At 46.1% G+C, this 17,583-nt stretch overlaps 1 protein-coding gene across 13 annotated transcripts in view; it reads left to right on the top strand.

Moving 5' to 3' along the window:
* The window catches only part of LOC128329198 (sodium channel protein type 5 subunit alpha-like), a 371,320-nt gene that overhangs the window by 153,236 nt on the left and 200,501 nt on the right, over positions 1-17,583 (top strand). For all 13 annotated transcript variants that reach the window (XM_053259890.1, XM_053259889.1, XM_053259895.1 and 10 more), the window contains one exon: positions 6,633-6,863. In XM_053259890.1, coding sequence (XP_053115865.1) covers positions 6,633-6,863 — 231 coding nt within the window. The remainder of the gene's footprint in view (positions 1-6,632; positions 6,864-17,583) is intronic.

The following is a 17,583-nucleotide window of genomic DNA, read 5'->3' as shown; positions in this document are numbered from 1 at the left end:
TGTGGCTAAGGATGGTGCAAGTTACTACTACTACTAGTAGTAGTTGCAGCAGTAGTAGTAGCAGCATACTACTACTACTATAGTAGTAGTAGCAGCAGCATACTACTAGTAGTATACTACTGTATACTGCTAGTAGTATACTAGTAGTAGTCATCATCATCCAACAACACCTGGGGACCCAAGTTTGAGGACCCCTGAGTTAAACCACATCTGAAATTGCCTTCTGCTGAGTCAAACTCTGGGCCCACCCACTGACCTGCAGCAGATCTCCAGGGGTCCCTCTCAGCCCTGTCTGGAGATGCCAGGGACCTTCTGCATGGAAGGCAGAACTGAGCTGCCACTGATCTGTCCCACCCTTCTTCTTGCCCACCAGTTCTTCTCTAGGGAAAGTTGGGGAAAGTTCTTGTCTCGGGAAAGAGAGAAGGCCAAGGAGGTGGCAGAAATACCTGACTGCCACCTAGGAGGAGAAGCCCACAAGGCCTTAGCATAGCTGGGAAGGACCCATGAAGTGGTATTTCCTTCTGGAAATAAAAATCCCCTTGATCTCGGGCAGGAAATGACATGGCCATGCCTGTGCTAAAGAGACTGTTGCCTATTGTACCTTCTCCCTTCTTCAAGGTGAGGATTTTTATTTTTATTTTTTGGCTTAGGGAAGGTGGGGAGCTGTCAGGGAGAGTCCGGTAGTGGTGGTAGTAGGGTGCAAACCCCCCTTTTGAGTGAAGCCCAGCTCGATTGGGGCTGAACCTGACTCAGAATGGAACTAGACTTTCCAAGCAGTGAGGGTTTGTGTTTTGAGCCCCCCGCTTTAAAGTTTCACACCACCCACTGTTATTCCTAGAGATTTTCCCCACTCAGCTGCAAAGGATACTAGACATCAGGAACCTGCATAACTGGTTCCCCACCAAAGATCACCAGCCATCAATTTCTTTTGGCTTTCCAGGTACGCCCCCTCCCCTGCCCACACACTCCCTTGTTTGAAATCTCAGACAGGTTGCAAAAACAGGTTTACTATGCCTCCCGGTGAGTCACCGTTCACAGCTGGTAAGTTTATGTTTGGCTCTATGGGCCACCCAATTTATGGCCGTCCCTGTATGTTTAAGATCCCATGCTGCATATGAAAAAAAAAGTATCAAAATGAAATGTTCTGATGCTTGAGAAGATTAAACATGAAAAACCCAACACAGAGAGGATTAATTCTCTATAGAAAACCCTAATAACTGGACGAATAGAACACCCTTTGGAAACTGACCTTAAAAATTAGCAATATTAGGGCTACGTTTTATTAGGGCTAAGATTTACCTCAGGTGAAGCAACTGTTTTGACAGTGTGTGCATACACAGACATTCACACACCATCAAGTTACTAGGTCCCTGTATTGATTTTTATTTTTTTTTACTAACTTTTGCAAGGGTGGGGTGGTTCTTTGATCCCCAGCTGATTAAAAAGCTGATTCTGTTGCAGAATGTAAAGCTGGGATTGCTTGCAGACTCTGATAAGGAATCTGGCATATTATTAATACTGTGATAAGAGGAATGCAGGGTTGACACACAGCCTGCCTTTTGATGGCATCTGGCAAGTCCCTTTCATGTTACATACTTACTGACAAGGAAAAAGATGGTTATTGTGGTTTAGCTGTCTCTCTGTCTCAGTTAGGTATGATACCCATACCTAATTGAGCCGTTCCAAAAAGCGGGGGGGGGGGGGACACACCATTTAAAAAAAACACATTTGTACATATATTTTATGTATGTATTAGAGTTTAATCCTTCCCTTCCTCCAAGAATCCTTCTTAAAGGATTCCCAGATGCACCTGGTTAGCGACTGCATGGGGCAGGATGCTGGATTGAATGGGCATTTGGCTTATTTTATGTTCTTAATGCCAGGGCAGTATATATGAATCTTCACCTCTCCTTGCTAGAATCCCAGAAAGCAACTTAGGCTGAGAAACAGTGGTTGGGCCCAAAGTAGTCTAGTGAGATTTGAATGGAGTGGAGATTTGAATCCAGGTCTTCCCAGTTGTACTGTGACACTCTACCCAGTATACACCATTGGCCTTACATAGACTATAGGCTAGAGATTAACATCCAAGCCAGTCACACTACTAAGGGCAGGGCTTGACAAATCCCAGGTGCCAGGGGACCATGGCACTTAGAAATCTAACTGTGGTGCCTAGAGCAGACTAGGATATTGAGGGGCAGAGTCATTTAATAAAATCTTTATTGGTTCCAGGCAGCCCTGTTGCTGTTCTGGCACTTGTTAAGGGGATAAAGAGAAGCCCATTTAACCTCCTCCTCCACAATTTACCCTCCTCCTCCATCAGTAAGTCTAGTAATTTTGTGTAGAGTTCATAGTTCGGCTCCAACATTTTGGGACTGGATCCTAGATCCAAAGAATAAATGAATTGATCTTTATTTTGATCGCAGACCAGAGAAAGGAAGACTAAATAATATTTACTGACTACTAATTAAACAGTTTAAGTATAACAACAACCCAATTACAGGAGAACAGCAAATATACCAATCAACTTATCTTCTGTTGAACCTTCCTTGTGATAAAACAAAACTTTCCTGCACTAGAAGATAACATATCATTTGTATCAGATGTATGTGAAACTTATCAGGACATCCTGGATAGTATCCAAAGAAAATTTGTCAGGACCCGATTTAGGGTATGTCCAAATTGGCTAATGTTGGTGCAATTGGTGTCAAGAAATTTGTCAAGACCCAATTTAGGGTATGTCCAAACTGGCTAATGTTGGTGCAGTTGGTGTCAAGAAATACCATCTATATTTTACTCTGCACACATTTTGCTCCACTACTTATCTCAGTTAGCAGACTGCTTCTGAATTCCTTTGTGTGGAAGTCAGTGCCAAAATAATTGTAAACCACCCAGGGATTAGTGTTTGGGGCAGTATATTAATATGTTAAATAAAAAACTGGATACTAAGCTTCTAATGACAGTGCTTGCTCCTCCTGGAACAAATGTCTTAAGATGCTCCCTCATCCCAGTCACAGAGTTACAGGCTTCCTACTGCTAGGGATGTGTAACAATTGCTTTGGCGCTCCTTTTCTGGAGTGCTGAACCAGTCCGGAATGCCGGTGTTCGAGCCGGATCGGAGGTGGGGAGGTGCACATGTGTGTCAGCCATTCCGGTACAATGCTGACCGGGGCTGCGTGGAGGTGTGCTGCAGCCCCACGCCAACATTTTTGGGGAGAGTGCCATCAGGGAGAAAGCGGCAGGCAGGGAGGGACACCCTCCCTGCCCCTTAAAAGTAACCCCTCCACCTCCCAGGAGTGTACGAACTCATTCATGCACATCCCTACCTACAACCAGAGCCTTTTCAAAAAGGAAATGCCATCTTCATTATTTTTGATATTCAATGGATAAGGCTATGAAAAAGTGCTAAAATACTGTATTTACCCGAATGCAAGATGACTCTGAATTCAAAACGACTCGGGGGCTATTCCCACAATCAGCCAGAATCGGGCTAGGAGAGCCTAGCCTGATTTTGGCGGATTGTGTAAACCACCAGGCTTGCAGGCAAGCCCGGTGGCTTACAAGCGGCTAGCCCGCTTTTTTAGCCCTCCCCAAAGCCCAGGTTTGCAGAGCGAGCGCTCCGCAAACCTGGGCTTTCCAATCGTGCCACGGCTACTCATGAGGAGACCCCCGGAGGGGAGGCAAAAAGCTGCTTCCTGGCTCTGGGGCCTCCCCAGTATGCCCTGTGCACTTGCGCAGGGCATACTGGAGCTTCCAGGGGCCGCGCGGCCCCCGAGCTCCCCATCCCCCGCCGGTGCCGTCACGGAGCCGGCAATCGTGTGGGCGGCTGATCCAGCCACCCAGGGCTCCCTCCCTGCTCGTGCGCTCTCCCCGCTCACCACACCAAACCACGTCTCACTGATCATGGGACTCGGCTCTCTGAATTCAAGATGAGCCCCTTAAAAACAGAAGTTAAATACAGGTTGAACCTGTACTTACCCATAAGGAACTCTGAATTTAAAATACCCCCTGATTTCTATCATCAAAGAACTTGGGGGGAAACTAGTCTTGGATTCAGGTAAATACAATAAGTAACATGTTTATGCCAGCCACTTTACCATAGAGAACTTGTAAATGCTTCTAAAGTCTTTCTCTCCCACCCCCCGCCCCCCGCCAGTGGGCGGGCAGAAGAGAGAAGGGTTTTTCCGATTCTGCTCAACCTCAACTTGTTCACAATCCACGGCAACATCTCCATGCATCAATCAGTTCCTGATGTGTGAAGCACTACAGAGTGCTATTTGTGCTCATTTAGCATTATTGTTTAAGAAATACTGAGCCCAGAATCCCACGAGGAGGAAACATAAAGACTAATCCAGGAACAATGAAGACTGAGTGACAAATCAAGCCAGCACTTAAACTGCAACAGGATCTCTGGTCTCCACATACCTTTCGAAACTGTTTCTAAATGGATTTCTAATTGATGGACTCTCTGGTTGTTTTGTCCGTTCTGTTTAAAATGATCATTAGAAACCTGGCCTTGCAGCCTTTTTACACAGACCTTGCTGCTGCAAACATCTATGAGAATATTTTAATTTTCTTTTTTCTTTTGTTTTATTTATTATATTTGTACACTACACCAAACTTATGGCTCTGGGTGATTTACAAGAACATAAAACAAATTAAAACAAAAATTAAAACAGTTTAAACCATTTAAAATCACAATTCTAGTTAACAAGCTTGGGTGAATAAGTGTGTCTTTACAGACTTTTAAAAAGCTGTCAGAGATGGGGAGACTCTTATTTCAGAAGAAAATGCATTCCAAAGTCTCAGGCCGGCAACAGAGAAGGCCCATCCCTGAGTAGCCACCAGACGAACTGGTGGCAGCTGCAGACAGACCTCTTTGGGTGATCTCCATGGGCAATGGGGCTCATGGTGAAGAAGAGAGTCTCTTAAATTCCCTGGGCATTCATGTGCTCTTAAAGCCAGGACTTGGAGATTTCGTACCTTCAGAGAATCATGTCAACATCAAGGAGTGTGCTGAGAAATCAGTGCTCTTGTTCTATGCTATCTCTGTGTTGCAGAGGACTCCGGGGAATGTTTGAGGGTGTGCATTTGGTTCATATGAATGCTGTCCAGGCCTCCTGGGGCTCATTGTGACCCCCCTCCCCCCTGCATGTGAATAGAGCGTGCTCTCTAAGGCACACCCAGTGCTCTTCCTGCAGGGGAGGCTCCCTAGTTCAGTGACAGAGCACTTGCTTCATATGCAGAAGGTCCCAGGTCAATTGCCAGCATCTCCAGATTGAAGGGTTGGGAAAGACCCGTGCCTGAGGCCTTGAGTAGCCACTGTCCTAGTCAAAGTAGGCAGTATTGTGCTAGGTGAACACTGTTTGGTTGCTGAAGGTTCCAGGTTCAGTCCCTGGTAAAAAAAGATCTCAGGTAGTACATCAAGCAAGCCTGGGAAAGGCTCTTGCCTGAGGCAGCTTTGGGTGGCAAATGATAGGGAAGCTTGTCTGCATGACTGATCTTCTCCTTGAGGGAACTCCTGATAAGCTTCCAAGAAATCACAGAGCTCCTCAGAGGTGCACGTTTGGGAAAAGATTGCTTTAAGGAACTTGAGAATTTGCTTGGTAACAAAACTGTTTGTGGACGATGCCCCCAGTCAAGCATTTGAGGAGCGGCTGTGGCTCTTCACCTTACAACCATGTTCTTTTTTTAAAGGAAGTAGCTCAGCTGTCTTTTATAACCCCAGAGTGGTTCCTGTCAAATGCTGAGCACCATTTCCTGCCAGCAAAATAAGGCAAAATGTTATGCAAATTTAAAGTCTGACCCTTTTTTTTTTCCAAATTGCAAAATCTCAATTATTTAGAATCCAGAATTTGGTCTTATGTTTTTGAGATCCAAACTGTAGTTTTCAGGGAAGGGGGGCTGAAATTTAAATATGATGACAAGAACTCCTGTCATTCTCTATCCCTGCTCCTGGAAAATTAACCGAAAACACAGAAGTATTAAAATTTACAGTAATTTTGTGTCCTCTCCAAATCTTTAATTTGAGAGTTTGAGTTCTGTGTCCTAACACTAGAATAAGGTCTAAGAATGATTTACTTATTTATTTAAAACGGCACCAGCTATGCACATGATGTTTTACAGAGAATAAAAGAACTGCTCAAATCCCATTGCTTTTAATAGTGCAAAACTGCATCAGATAGGAAAGGGAATGTGCCTAAATAGAAAAGTTATGGGGGAAATTAGAATGTAGGTAAAATGCTTTTTACTTTGCCCTTACCTAGTGATGTGCAATAAAATTGCTAGTCATACTGGAATTCTTTTCACTTCCTCAGAATGCCCATACGTATTTTGCCAGAGCTGAACCCTCCAAATTCTCCTACAGCTTTGCCTGAGGTGAAATTCAGTGGGATCTCTACCTATGCCATGCCTTAGCAACTAGGATGTCTTAGGGGTGGTGGGCGCTTTGTAGATGCTAGCAGTAAATGCATTGCAATCCTCTGCATATTGCCTCAGAAGCCAGCCCCTCTGGTTCCAGTGGGGCTAACTCCTAGGTAAGTGTGTGTAGGATTGCAGTTGAAGTCTCCTATGGAGCTAGGATGCTACATGCTTTGCTATCTCAGTCTCTAAATCTCTTACCTTTGTCTCTCTAGGTTTGAAGACCATCGTAGGTGCCCTTATCCAGTCAGTTAGGAAACTGGCAGATGTGATGATCTTGACAGTTTTTTGCTTGAGTGTTTTTGCCCTCATAGGGCTCCAGCTCTTTATGGGCAACCTGAGACACAAGTGTGTCCGAAACTATACCGAATTTAACTCCACCAACAACACATTTGTTTCTGAAGAGAAGATATGGCTAACCTTGGATGACTTTCTAAACGATGCAGGTAAACTCTTGTCTTTCTCACGATTTGCTAAATGCAAGCATGTTCATATGCTGTATCTGAATATATGAATAGATAAATATTTTTTAAAATCCAAATTCAGCTCCCTAGGGAAGCTCAGAGTTTTGTGCCAAGGAGATTCCAGGCAGAAAAATAAAATAAAGGCAAACTGACAACTGTTATGGATTAAATGTTCTCACTCTGAGATCCCTGGAAGAGTGTTTCATGCCACAACCCCTGGCTCAAGCTTGAAGGGCCTCTGAGGAGGCTGTGCACTAGTCTTGAGCCCTTTTCAGACATTATGTCAAACACTCATACAGTGTACACAGGTATGGATCTGGACACACATACAGTTATTCTCATGTTCTGTTGAACCCAGGCAGAGTAGTACACTTCCTATCTGTAACATGCGTTTAAGGGCCTGTACCTGGATTCATTCTTTAAAAGAATGCAGGTACAGGCATTCTCAAAAAAACACATACAAGTATAAAGACATCTGAACACTTGCACAGCACAATGTCTCAACAGGACTATAATGTAGTCTGGACATTTGGTGGGGAGGAGTCATGATAATGTCATAGATGACAGATCGTGCCATCCACGAAGAAAAGCTCTATTGCTGCCTCCAGTAATGCAGCCAAAGAGACAATTAAAGAGAATTTAAAGGAAAAATAGCTGACATCAAGCAATGGGAGGAAGCCACCCATAAACTTTCAAAGAAAGTTTATGGTTGGCTCCCATAAACCTCCCATAAACCTCAGCCTCCCCCCCAGATCTCCCTCATTTTCTCACACACTCCTGCACCTTTGATTTAGAGCAAAATTTCTCCAGGAAGAAGTTTGGCTCCACACTAGTTACTTGATCATAAGAGCAGCCCAGCTGGATCAGGCCCAAGGCCTATGTAGTCCAGCATCCTGTTTCCCACAAGGGTCCACCAGATGCCTGCAACTGGTACTTGCCTCTGAGGCCAGAGGTGGCCTATAGTCACTGGATTAGTAGCCATTGATAGACCTGTCCTCCATGAATCTGTCTAAGCCCCCTTCAAAACCATCCAAGCTAGTGGCCATCACCACATCCCATGGCAGAAAATTCCATGAATTAATTTAGCACTGTGTGAAAAAGTACCTCCTCTTGTTGGTCCTAAATTTACCAGGTTTCAGTTTCATGAGATGACCCCTGGTTCGAGTGTTGTGAGAGATAGAGAGAAAATTTTCTCTGTCTACTCTCGCTACTCCATCCTGTAAAACTGGTTCTGGCTTGTGAGTATCTTGTCCTATCCTCACTTACCTGTTGGCTGTCTTGACTGCTGAGCTGTCGAACTGCCCCCCTTGCTCAACTCCCCACCTGTCAGTATCTACTTACTTCCAGACTGCCAGCCTCAACAAGATGCTCTGGGTGCTATGCTACTAGCTTGTTAGTGTTATGATATCTCCTGCCACTATTACTTTATTGCCTCCTCTACTTGTTAGCCACTATGAGAGCCTGCTTGTAGGCTAGTTGGCAGGATGCAAGTTTATGAATGAATGAATGAATGAATGATATGCATTTGAATGTTTAGAGAATTTTGGGGCAGAGAGTAGAATAGATCAAGGAGGGTATTTGAGTAAGCAAATGGATGTAAGTCCTCAAAGGAAATGGTTCTCAGGACCAAGCACAGGGCACAGGGTCCTAACTGGTTCGCAGGTTGGTTTGTGGATACTTGTGAAGGGGAATCCTTGAAGATTGCCTCTTTTAAGTAAATGGGGCATCCCTAATCCCTATCCTAAAGGTGCTGGGTTGGTGGTGAGAGAAAGGGGCCTCCATAACTTTAGCAGAGGCAGTGAAGCAGCAGTGGAAACATCTGAGGTGACGGCAGGGTGGGGCGGTGGTGGTGGTGGGGGCTCCTCCAAACCCACTGCAGGGACTCCTGAATGACATGCCACGGTTCCCTTATTGCATGGGTTATCAAACTTAAAAAAAAAACAACCACCACCAAGTGTATACCTTCTGTAGCAAAACTTTGGCTCAGGTGCCCCATAGAGATTGTGTGTGTGTGTGTGTGTGTGTGTGTGTGTGTGTGTGTACACACACACACACACACACACACGCAAATTTAACTGTTACAGTTATGAGACAGGTATTCCAGTCACTGACTTACACCCAAGGTTACTCATGAGTACTCCCATTGAAATTAAGCGGACAAGTTTACCTGTCCCATTAATTTCAATGGGAGTACTCAGTGATACTTTTCTGAAGCCTGTCAGTGAGGCTAAGAGGAGGGGTATGCTGAACTTCAGCATGTAGCCAGCTAATTAGGAGCGGGAAGGGTTTTCACCCTCTTCTCTTCCCTTCCCTTCTGCAGCAGGGGACATATTGACTTCAAGCCAGTATTTCTCAGCTGGAGAACAAACAGTGTAACTGCAGCGTATGGAGACTAGGGGTGTACAGAACCGGCCCATTTCGACTGGTCTGAATTTGAGCCAAACTGGGACCAATTTGGATTGAACCGGTTTGGCCCTGTTCATGGTGCTTGCAAAGGAAGAGTCCTGTAAGCATTCCCATTTACAAGCAAAGGGGGATCCCTGGGAAATAAAAGGGAGTGGGAAGGGCGGGCAGGGGCCAGATGGGAGGCCACCTGAGGCGGGGTGCAGCTCCTCTGTGGCAGCAGGCTGGCAGTGACACGTCTAGGCCCTGCCGATACCTCCCCATCAAGGCAGGCTGGCAGGGTCATGATTTGGGCCTCTGCGCATGAGTGGAGGCCTGAACTGGGCCCCCGCTGACATGTGCTGATGGGGGACAGCACTATTGGGGCCTAGAGGATCATCTGCCACTGCACCTAAGGTCACCTCCCGACTTCCCCCCACCCTATCCACCCTTCTCAATCCCTATTAGTTCCTAGGGACCCCTCTTTGCTTGTGGGCCTGCAGTTCAGTTTGAATTCAGTTCGAATTCAAACCGAACCTCTAGGAACAGTTCTGTGCACACCCCTAATGGAGGCAGGAGGGCTCTGAGTGCCCCCCCCCCCGAGCCCTTCAAGTACCCTTAGTGGGACTAGTACTAGTACTCCCTATTGGGAACCCGTGCCTTATTGTAACAAGAATGAAGGGCAGCCATTGGCGCTATGCCTGTTAAAGCCGAGCCATGGGATTTTATTGTCCTGGAAAAAACTGGATCTCACTGCTTTGAGTGTGCTTACATTTGTGATGATGATGATCTTAGCATTGTTGTGAGCCATGCTGTTGCATTATGCGGAGTAGAGAAGGGCTTCCCTTTATCCTAATGCCTGGTCCTTAATGGGAGATAATGCTTATTACTAGGTAAATTAATTGTTCCAAGCCCTTGGATTGCAAGTCGCCTCCCCGGAGCAGGCTGGAGGCTGAAATTAGGTTTGCCAGGACTGTCAGAATAATTTTGGGACTGCAGGAGCCTAATGTTACTTTGGGACTGCAGCCGACTTGAACTTCATAATCCACACTTTATTCTGGTGGTATACAGAATAAAGTGTGAATATCACACTTTATAGCCTTCTGGTAGTGAGCATGTCCCTTTTGCTAAGCAGGGTTCATCTTGGTTTGCATTTGGATGGGAGGCTACATGTGAGTGTGATAAGATATTCCCATTGGGGGATGTGGCCATAGCTCAATGGTAGAGCATCTGCTTGCTTGCATGCAGAAGGTCCCAGATTTACTCCCTGGCATCTCCAGGAGGTTTGCTGGGAAATACTCCTGCCTGCAGCTTCAGAGAGCTGCTGCCAGTCAGCATAAACAGTATTGAACTAGATGGACCAATTGTCTGATTCAGTCTAAGGCAGCTTCCTATGTGCTTATCAAAGTCTTCCTCTGTCCATGATTTTACCTTTCTGGTGGTTTATCTCATGTTTGCATTACTCCGTTTGTAGCTGAGTCGGGCATAATTTAATGGAAATAGTTGGAGGAATAAATATTTTAAATAAACAAAAATGAGCGAAACTGAGCATCACTGTTTCTTGAGCAACACAAAGCTTTTCCTACCACCATAGATGGAAATATTGCATAGATCCTGCTAGTGCCTATCTAGAGACTTCCTGGAAAGGAGCAAAATATGCAATATTGGATTCTACATCTGGTTTAGTCCCAGCTTCAGCAGGACAATGGAACAAACAAATATACTCCCAAAAGATACATGTCTGGGCAGGCACCTTGTGGAAGAGTCAAGAAATCAAATTAACAGATGAAGAATTGCTCTGCTCTGCTGCAAAGCCAGTCTGGGCTGGAAGGATCCTGGAAAGGCAAAAGAACAGACAAAGGCAACCATCACAAGGGCAGGCATCTGATTTAAGTAATCAGGGGTGAGCCAGAGGTAGCTGTTGCATGGTAGCCAGGAGGTAGGATCCTGGAGCCAGGACTCACAGTAGTGGCCGAAGGCCAGGAGTCTGGGACAACCTCAGGAATACTGCCATTGCCAAGGCTAATTTCTGTCCTGAACATGAAGCATCTTGTCTCTCTTACTTTGAAGCAGGTCTTCCAACCTTGGGTCTTCAGATGTTGTTGGACTATAGCTCCCATCATGAATGTCGGGACCAGTCCCAAATCTGAGGCCAATGACTCGGAGGATGAAGGGGCAACTATGCCAACAGAGGAAGACTCCTGGCTTGCAGACTCCCAGGAACCAGGTTGCCCACCAACCTCCCAACTGGAGGGAGACCCGACTGAACCCCTTCTGCTCAATCTGCCAGGGAAAGCTACACCAACCCCCATTCCTGAAGCCCTAGAGCCCCAGATGGCTTCCAAGCATTAAAGGCAATGGATCCAGCAGAAGCCCCTCTCCCCGAATCATCAGGGATGCTGCTCGTATCCCCCCAGGAATAGCCTTCAGTCCCTCTGCTGCCCCCAGTCTCCCCTCTGAGTCCACAGCAATGGAGACATCACTGGGCCCATTAAGAAGTCAAGAACAGATGGAGGAGTGCAGATCTGGCAGCCTGATGCTTACCTGACAATGGGCCTCTGCTAGAGGAGGAGTAAGCATGGTCTAAAGCAGGGATTCTCAACGTTGGGCCCCCAGACGTTATTGGACTTCAACTCCCATAATCCCTAGCCCCAGTGACCTTTGGTTGGGGATTATGGGAGCTGAAGTCTAATAACATCTGGGGAGCCAACGTTAAGAATCCCTGGTCTAAAGGAGCTCTTTGGGAGTAAAGCTTGCCTAGGCCAGGCAGGAAAGGACATGCTCATCCAGCCTACAAGAGCTGACATTCTGCTTAATGTCTTTGCTGGCTTCGATGGTTCTTCTGGAGAGTCTGTGCCAGAGTGTCGTCAGTTGGATACTTTTGCTACTGCTGTTTCCCTGGCTGTGTCTCTTCTGGTGAGAGGGCCCTGCCCTGCTCTGCAGCCCTCAGCCAGCATTCTGCATGCCTCAGGACTCCTGCATTGCTGTAGCTGCTGCTCTCTTGCTGCATGTGGTGAGTGGACTCCCATTGCTTGAGCCATGAGGGTGGTGCCATGCATGTTGCAGGACAATCAATGGGATGATGGCCTTCAGCCCGTGTGACTGGGGCTAATGGGAGCTATAGTCCAATGACATCTGGTGACCCAAGGTTGGAAACCCCCGGAGCAAGGAATGGGGTAGTAGTTCAGTGGGAGGGCACATGCAGAAAGTCCCAGGTTCACCATCTCTCGGTAGGGACAGGCAAGACCCTAATCTGAAACCCTGGAGACTTGCTGAGCATCTGTGTCAATGCTGAACTAGATGGACTGATGGTCTGACTCGGGAGGAGGCAGCTTCATGTGTGATGATCATGTAGACTCACATGTATGGATCTGAAGAGGCTCAACATGTACAAAGCCTGTCGTGCCACGTGCTGGTGAAGGCCACGTTGAACTGTTGATAACTGGCTTTAGCTCACTGAAATCTTTTCCTAGTCTATCTTTCACCAGAAGGTCACCCCCCTTTGCTTATTAAAACAGTGCAGGAGAAGTTATTGAAGACTAAGTGTGCAGCAAAGTAGAGCCTTCAGGAATGCAGAATAGCAGAAAGGTGCCAGTAATCCTTGACAAGAACTGGGATGTTGCAAAACATTTTCAGTTGTGAAATGTCGGAGGATATGAAGCAATGAAGAGAAGAGAAGCAAATCAGGAGAGATCAAGTAAAGAGAGATCAGGTAGAGAGATGTGGAGGGTAATTATCCCTTACTGCAGGGGTTCTCAAATCTGGGTCCTCAATGGCCTTGGGCCATTGTTGCTGAGGATAATGGGAGTTGTAGTCCAGCATCTGGGGACCCAAATGTGAGAACCCCTGCCTTCTTGGTTTGAAATTGCTACTCAAATCTTGGCCTGCAAGCCTTTAATTCCCTGTAAGATCTCACATATTTTCCAAATGTAGTGTTTATTTGTTATTATTTGGCTGTGCTGATCTGCCTGTGGAAATGCTAGGGCCAAATGTGAAGGGCAGTGCTGGAGAAAAATCAATCATTTCATGAGTATTATGCAGAGGTGAATGACTTAACATAGTATGAGGGGTATTGATCACGCTACATAATAAGATTCCACATTTCAATTGCTAGAAGATTGATGTTGTGCATGCAGATAAAATGGGGATTAAGGATGCTGAATTCGATCAAATGAGGACTAGATTAAGTAAAAGCCTGTCATCGTTCATTAGGAAGTGGTGTATCAGTTGCAGTCCAGGGGAAAGAGAGGAAGATGGTCACGTTGGCCCTGGAGATCACAAGCTCTTAGGGAAAATGTTGTTTGAGATTGTGGTATGCTCATGAAGCATATAAGGTAGAGTCCAACTTCATGTCCAGACATGTCATGTGGTATTGCCCTCCTAGATCTATTACGCTTCAGAAATCGGGTGAAACTTAGAGCTATCAGGGATAGCCAAATTTTCATGGGCCCCAAAGCAAGAGACCTGCCGTGATCCTCACCCCGCCCCCTGTCATGCATGGACAGGGCCGCCTGCTGCAAGAGAGGTGTCTTCCCTGTGGCAACATGAGCATATACATCTGGCACCAAGGCAATGGAGCACAAAATCACTGCTTCACCTAGCTTTGCAGCTGTTAGGATGGGCCTACCCTATGTCCTATGGCCCTATCCACCCCCAGCACAGTACCTCCAGTGACTGTTGCTGGTGTCTATCTTATGTTTCTTTTTAGATTGTGAGCCCTTTGGGGTCAGGGTTCCATCTTATTTTTTTGTTTGTTATTTCTCTGTGTAAACCACCCTGAGCCATTTTTGGAAGGGCGGTATAGAAATCGAATTATTAATAATAATAATAATGTCCCAGATGCATGGAGGAGTCTTACACACAAAGGATGGGTGGGTGGGGGGAATCTGTTTTATATGCTGTCTGTATGCTGTTTTAGACTGAGCTGGGATCTCCACCAAGGCAAATTTCCAGGAGTGACACAGGCTCCTGTGAGCTCCAAAGGCAAAGGAGTCAGGACCTCTGCTGGAGCCAAGCAAGACTACCAGAGCTGGGTATGGCAACAGACAAAGGATGTTGCTCCAGCACCTTTGTGGAGCAGACTGTCAGTTTTTGTGGCAGCTGCTAAGATGGAATGACTTGGCCTCACCCTTCCCAATGGGCCTTGCCTGATTTCCTGTGTGCTAGGGGGCCTGCACTAGAGCTGGTAGGTCCTCAAGGATGGATGAAGGCAGGGTTGTGCCCTCAGATCATGGTGGGGGTTGCTAACTTCCTGGTGTGTGGGGTCCCAGCAGCACAAGGTCACACGGGGTCTGGGTTACAAGGTCTTCCTGTTTCATCCCCCGAACAGTCTGCCTCTTCGCTAGCTGGGGGAGGTCCTGGATCCAGCGTTATGACATGTAGTTGATGGGCAGATCATGTTCCTGCTTCCCCACCCATGTGGGCAGTATACATGTACATCTGGATAGCCCCCCTAGAGAGCTGGGGGATAGGCCAGGCGAAGGAAGCCCTTCTCCCATATCAACCTTCCCAGACTGTAAGATCAGCCACAGAGGCCATCCTCCATGACCAACCATTAACTGAAATTTATTTGGCAAATGTTAGGGCCTTATCTGTGCAGCATTGCAGTTAAACCTTTAAAAAAATAAATTCAGAGTACTTAAAAAAAACCAACTGGTTGAATACATTTTCTGCTGATGTTGGGATTTCTTTCTGCTGACTTAATGGCTGCTGCTTATTATTCTTATTTTGGACTGGTTCTCACACTCAGATGTAAAGTGGAGGAGCCCCCAGCCACAATTCCAAAGCTGTGCATGTTCCCAAAAGTGGATTGTGAGGATGGCGGAAATATTGGGTGGAGAACCGGGATGTGATTGTGTGCAGGAAGCCATCTTGGCCTGGTGGCATGGACAACTGGCATTGGTAATCTGGGGTTTGATCTAGGGTGGGGGAAGTCCATTGCCCGCACCGCCAGATCACTTCTCACACATGATCACTTGCTGGTCCTCTGCCTGACATTGCCTCCACCTACACAGCCCATTTTCAGGAGCGCACACAGCTTCGGAATTGTGACTAGTAGCTCCACCGCGTGATTGTGAGAAACAGCCCTTCATGATGTGATTGTAATACAATTTTATTACCCTATACTTTGCTAGCTGCTTTGCTATGTTGTTAAAAGCAGTCTAGAAATATATTAATAAATAGTGCTTATCTGCATATTAAAAATAATAAAAGGGGATGCATCTCTCCAAAACTCAAAATAAGAGCAGTGATTGATCAAGGGCAACAGTTATTGAACAGGAAAACAATTACTTTCCCTGGACCATAGGGACAATTGGAAGAAAGGCATCTGGGTTAGAAAGGTTTAATTTGGGGTTGTCTTGGAGCATTCTATTTTGGGACCTGAGAATTCAGAATTCAGGTAACTACCAAACTGTTTCCAACCTTGGGGGCACAATGCATGTTTCCTGTACCAGATCTGAGCGTATACCTCCACAGGCAACTTGAAGCTGATGAATTATATATATTAGTAATTATCTTTGGCAAATGTAAGATACTTGAACTCTCTGCTGATTCAACCCCCCGCCATATATGGGTTTTGTGTGGGAGGGCATTATGGTTTCTAGGAAAGAAGCTTAAGATTTCAGGCCTGCCAACCTGGCAGTGGAAAATATTTCTTGATGGAGATATTAAGGGTACACTTAGTAATAAAGTGCAGTTTAAAGAGTTATGAGTCAGCCTAGATTTATGAGAGGTAATTGGCAATAAGAAAATATGCTGTCTGCTGTAAAGGAAATAAAAGTAGATCAATATGCTGGACAAATCTGGAGCCAGCAATCACTTTTTCCAGAGGCTAGATGTAAAGCATGTGGGCACCCCAAACCACATCTCATACACAGCTTGAAGGCGCCACGTGCAATATTAAGGACGGATGGATCGTTCTGTTTACGTTCTGTCTGAACTTTGTGCAGTTCCCCTTGATTTCCATTCTACTCTCTTCCACTAAATATCACCAGATATTTTCAATTGGCAATAAATAAATAAATAAAAATCCTGATTTAAATATGTATATAAATATATGTAGTTCTTTTTTCAAGTATGCTCACACATTTCCTACCAGACAGCTGGTGCAATAATACACCAGTTGCAAAGCACACATTTAAATATGTATTTTTCTGCAAACTTACAGAATGCATACAATAATAACTTTTATTTTTGTTTTTTGGCCGTCCCATAACCATTCTCTGGGTGGCTCACCAAGTAAAACAGCCTCTCTTCCCCTAGAGTCTAAAAGAACAAAGTGATGTGTCAGATGAGCCTTACTGGGTAGGCTGTGCCATGGAATCTGTAGGGTAGGCTATGCCATGGGGAGCAAGAGAGTAGGGGTGTGCACAAACCACCGGGCCCAGTTCAGTTCAAGCCTGGCTACACGGGGTCCCTCTGCGCAGGCACGGCGGCCTCCAAAATGGCCACCACACCAGTGAATAGGCCTGGAAAGGGCCGAAGACGCCTGAACCGGGCGATTTAAAGAAATTTCCAAAAAAGGTTCATTGAACCCCCCGAACTGGGTGGTGGTGGTTCGGTTTGGGGTCGAGCCAAACCAGGGATGGTTCGGCTCGACCCGAACCTTCGAACCGAACCGGTTTGCACACCCCTACAAGAGGGGTCCAGAACCAAACTTCCCATTCAGTGAAGGAATTTAGCCAGGAATTCAGTGACACATGGGTGGGGAGCGATGCAGGGGAGGCTGGGGACATACACACGGGGTGGCTGGGAAGCCTAGGCATGCCTGGGGGCTGTAGTTCCTCCCAGAGCTTCTCCCATATCGAACTCTAAGCTTTCTAAAGGACACAGATCTAGTTATTATTATTGTTGTAGTTGTCCCGTTACCATATAGAGAAGCTCGGGAGGAGCTACAGCCCCCAGGCATCCCTGCACTTCCCAGCCACCCTGCATCACTCCCCACCTGCCCTTGGGCACTCTCAAGAATTACCGCAGCGGCTCAGCTTTCCCTGCCACAGTGCTGGGCGGCTTTTAAAGGGCCCCCACTCCCCACCCACCCCTATCCTACTTGGGGCAGCAGTTGCCCTGCAAATGACTGCCTCCTTGTGGTAGGGTTTGGGAATTCTGAAATTGAATTCCAATATTTCTGAAGGGCACCGCCCTACTAATAAACCTCCCTCCCTCCCTCCCTCTCTTTCTCTCTCATATTTATGTACTGCATCATTCATATATATATATATATATATATATATATATATATATATATATATATATAGTGTACATAATCCAAGTTACAATATAAGAATAAAACAAAACACTTTAACAGAATAAAACACAT

This window comes from Hemicordylus capensis, chromosome 6 (genome assembly GCF_027244095.1).
Source record: "Hemicordylus capensis ecotype Gifberg chromosome 6, rHemCap1.1.pri, whole genome shotgun sequence".
NCBI lineage: Eukaryota > Metazoa > Chordata > Lepidosauria > Squamata > Cordylidae > Hemicordylus > Hemicordylus capensis.
The sequence above is the reverse complement of the archived record's forward strand: the minus strand, read 5'-3'. Positions and strand labels throughout refer to the sequence as shown.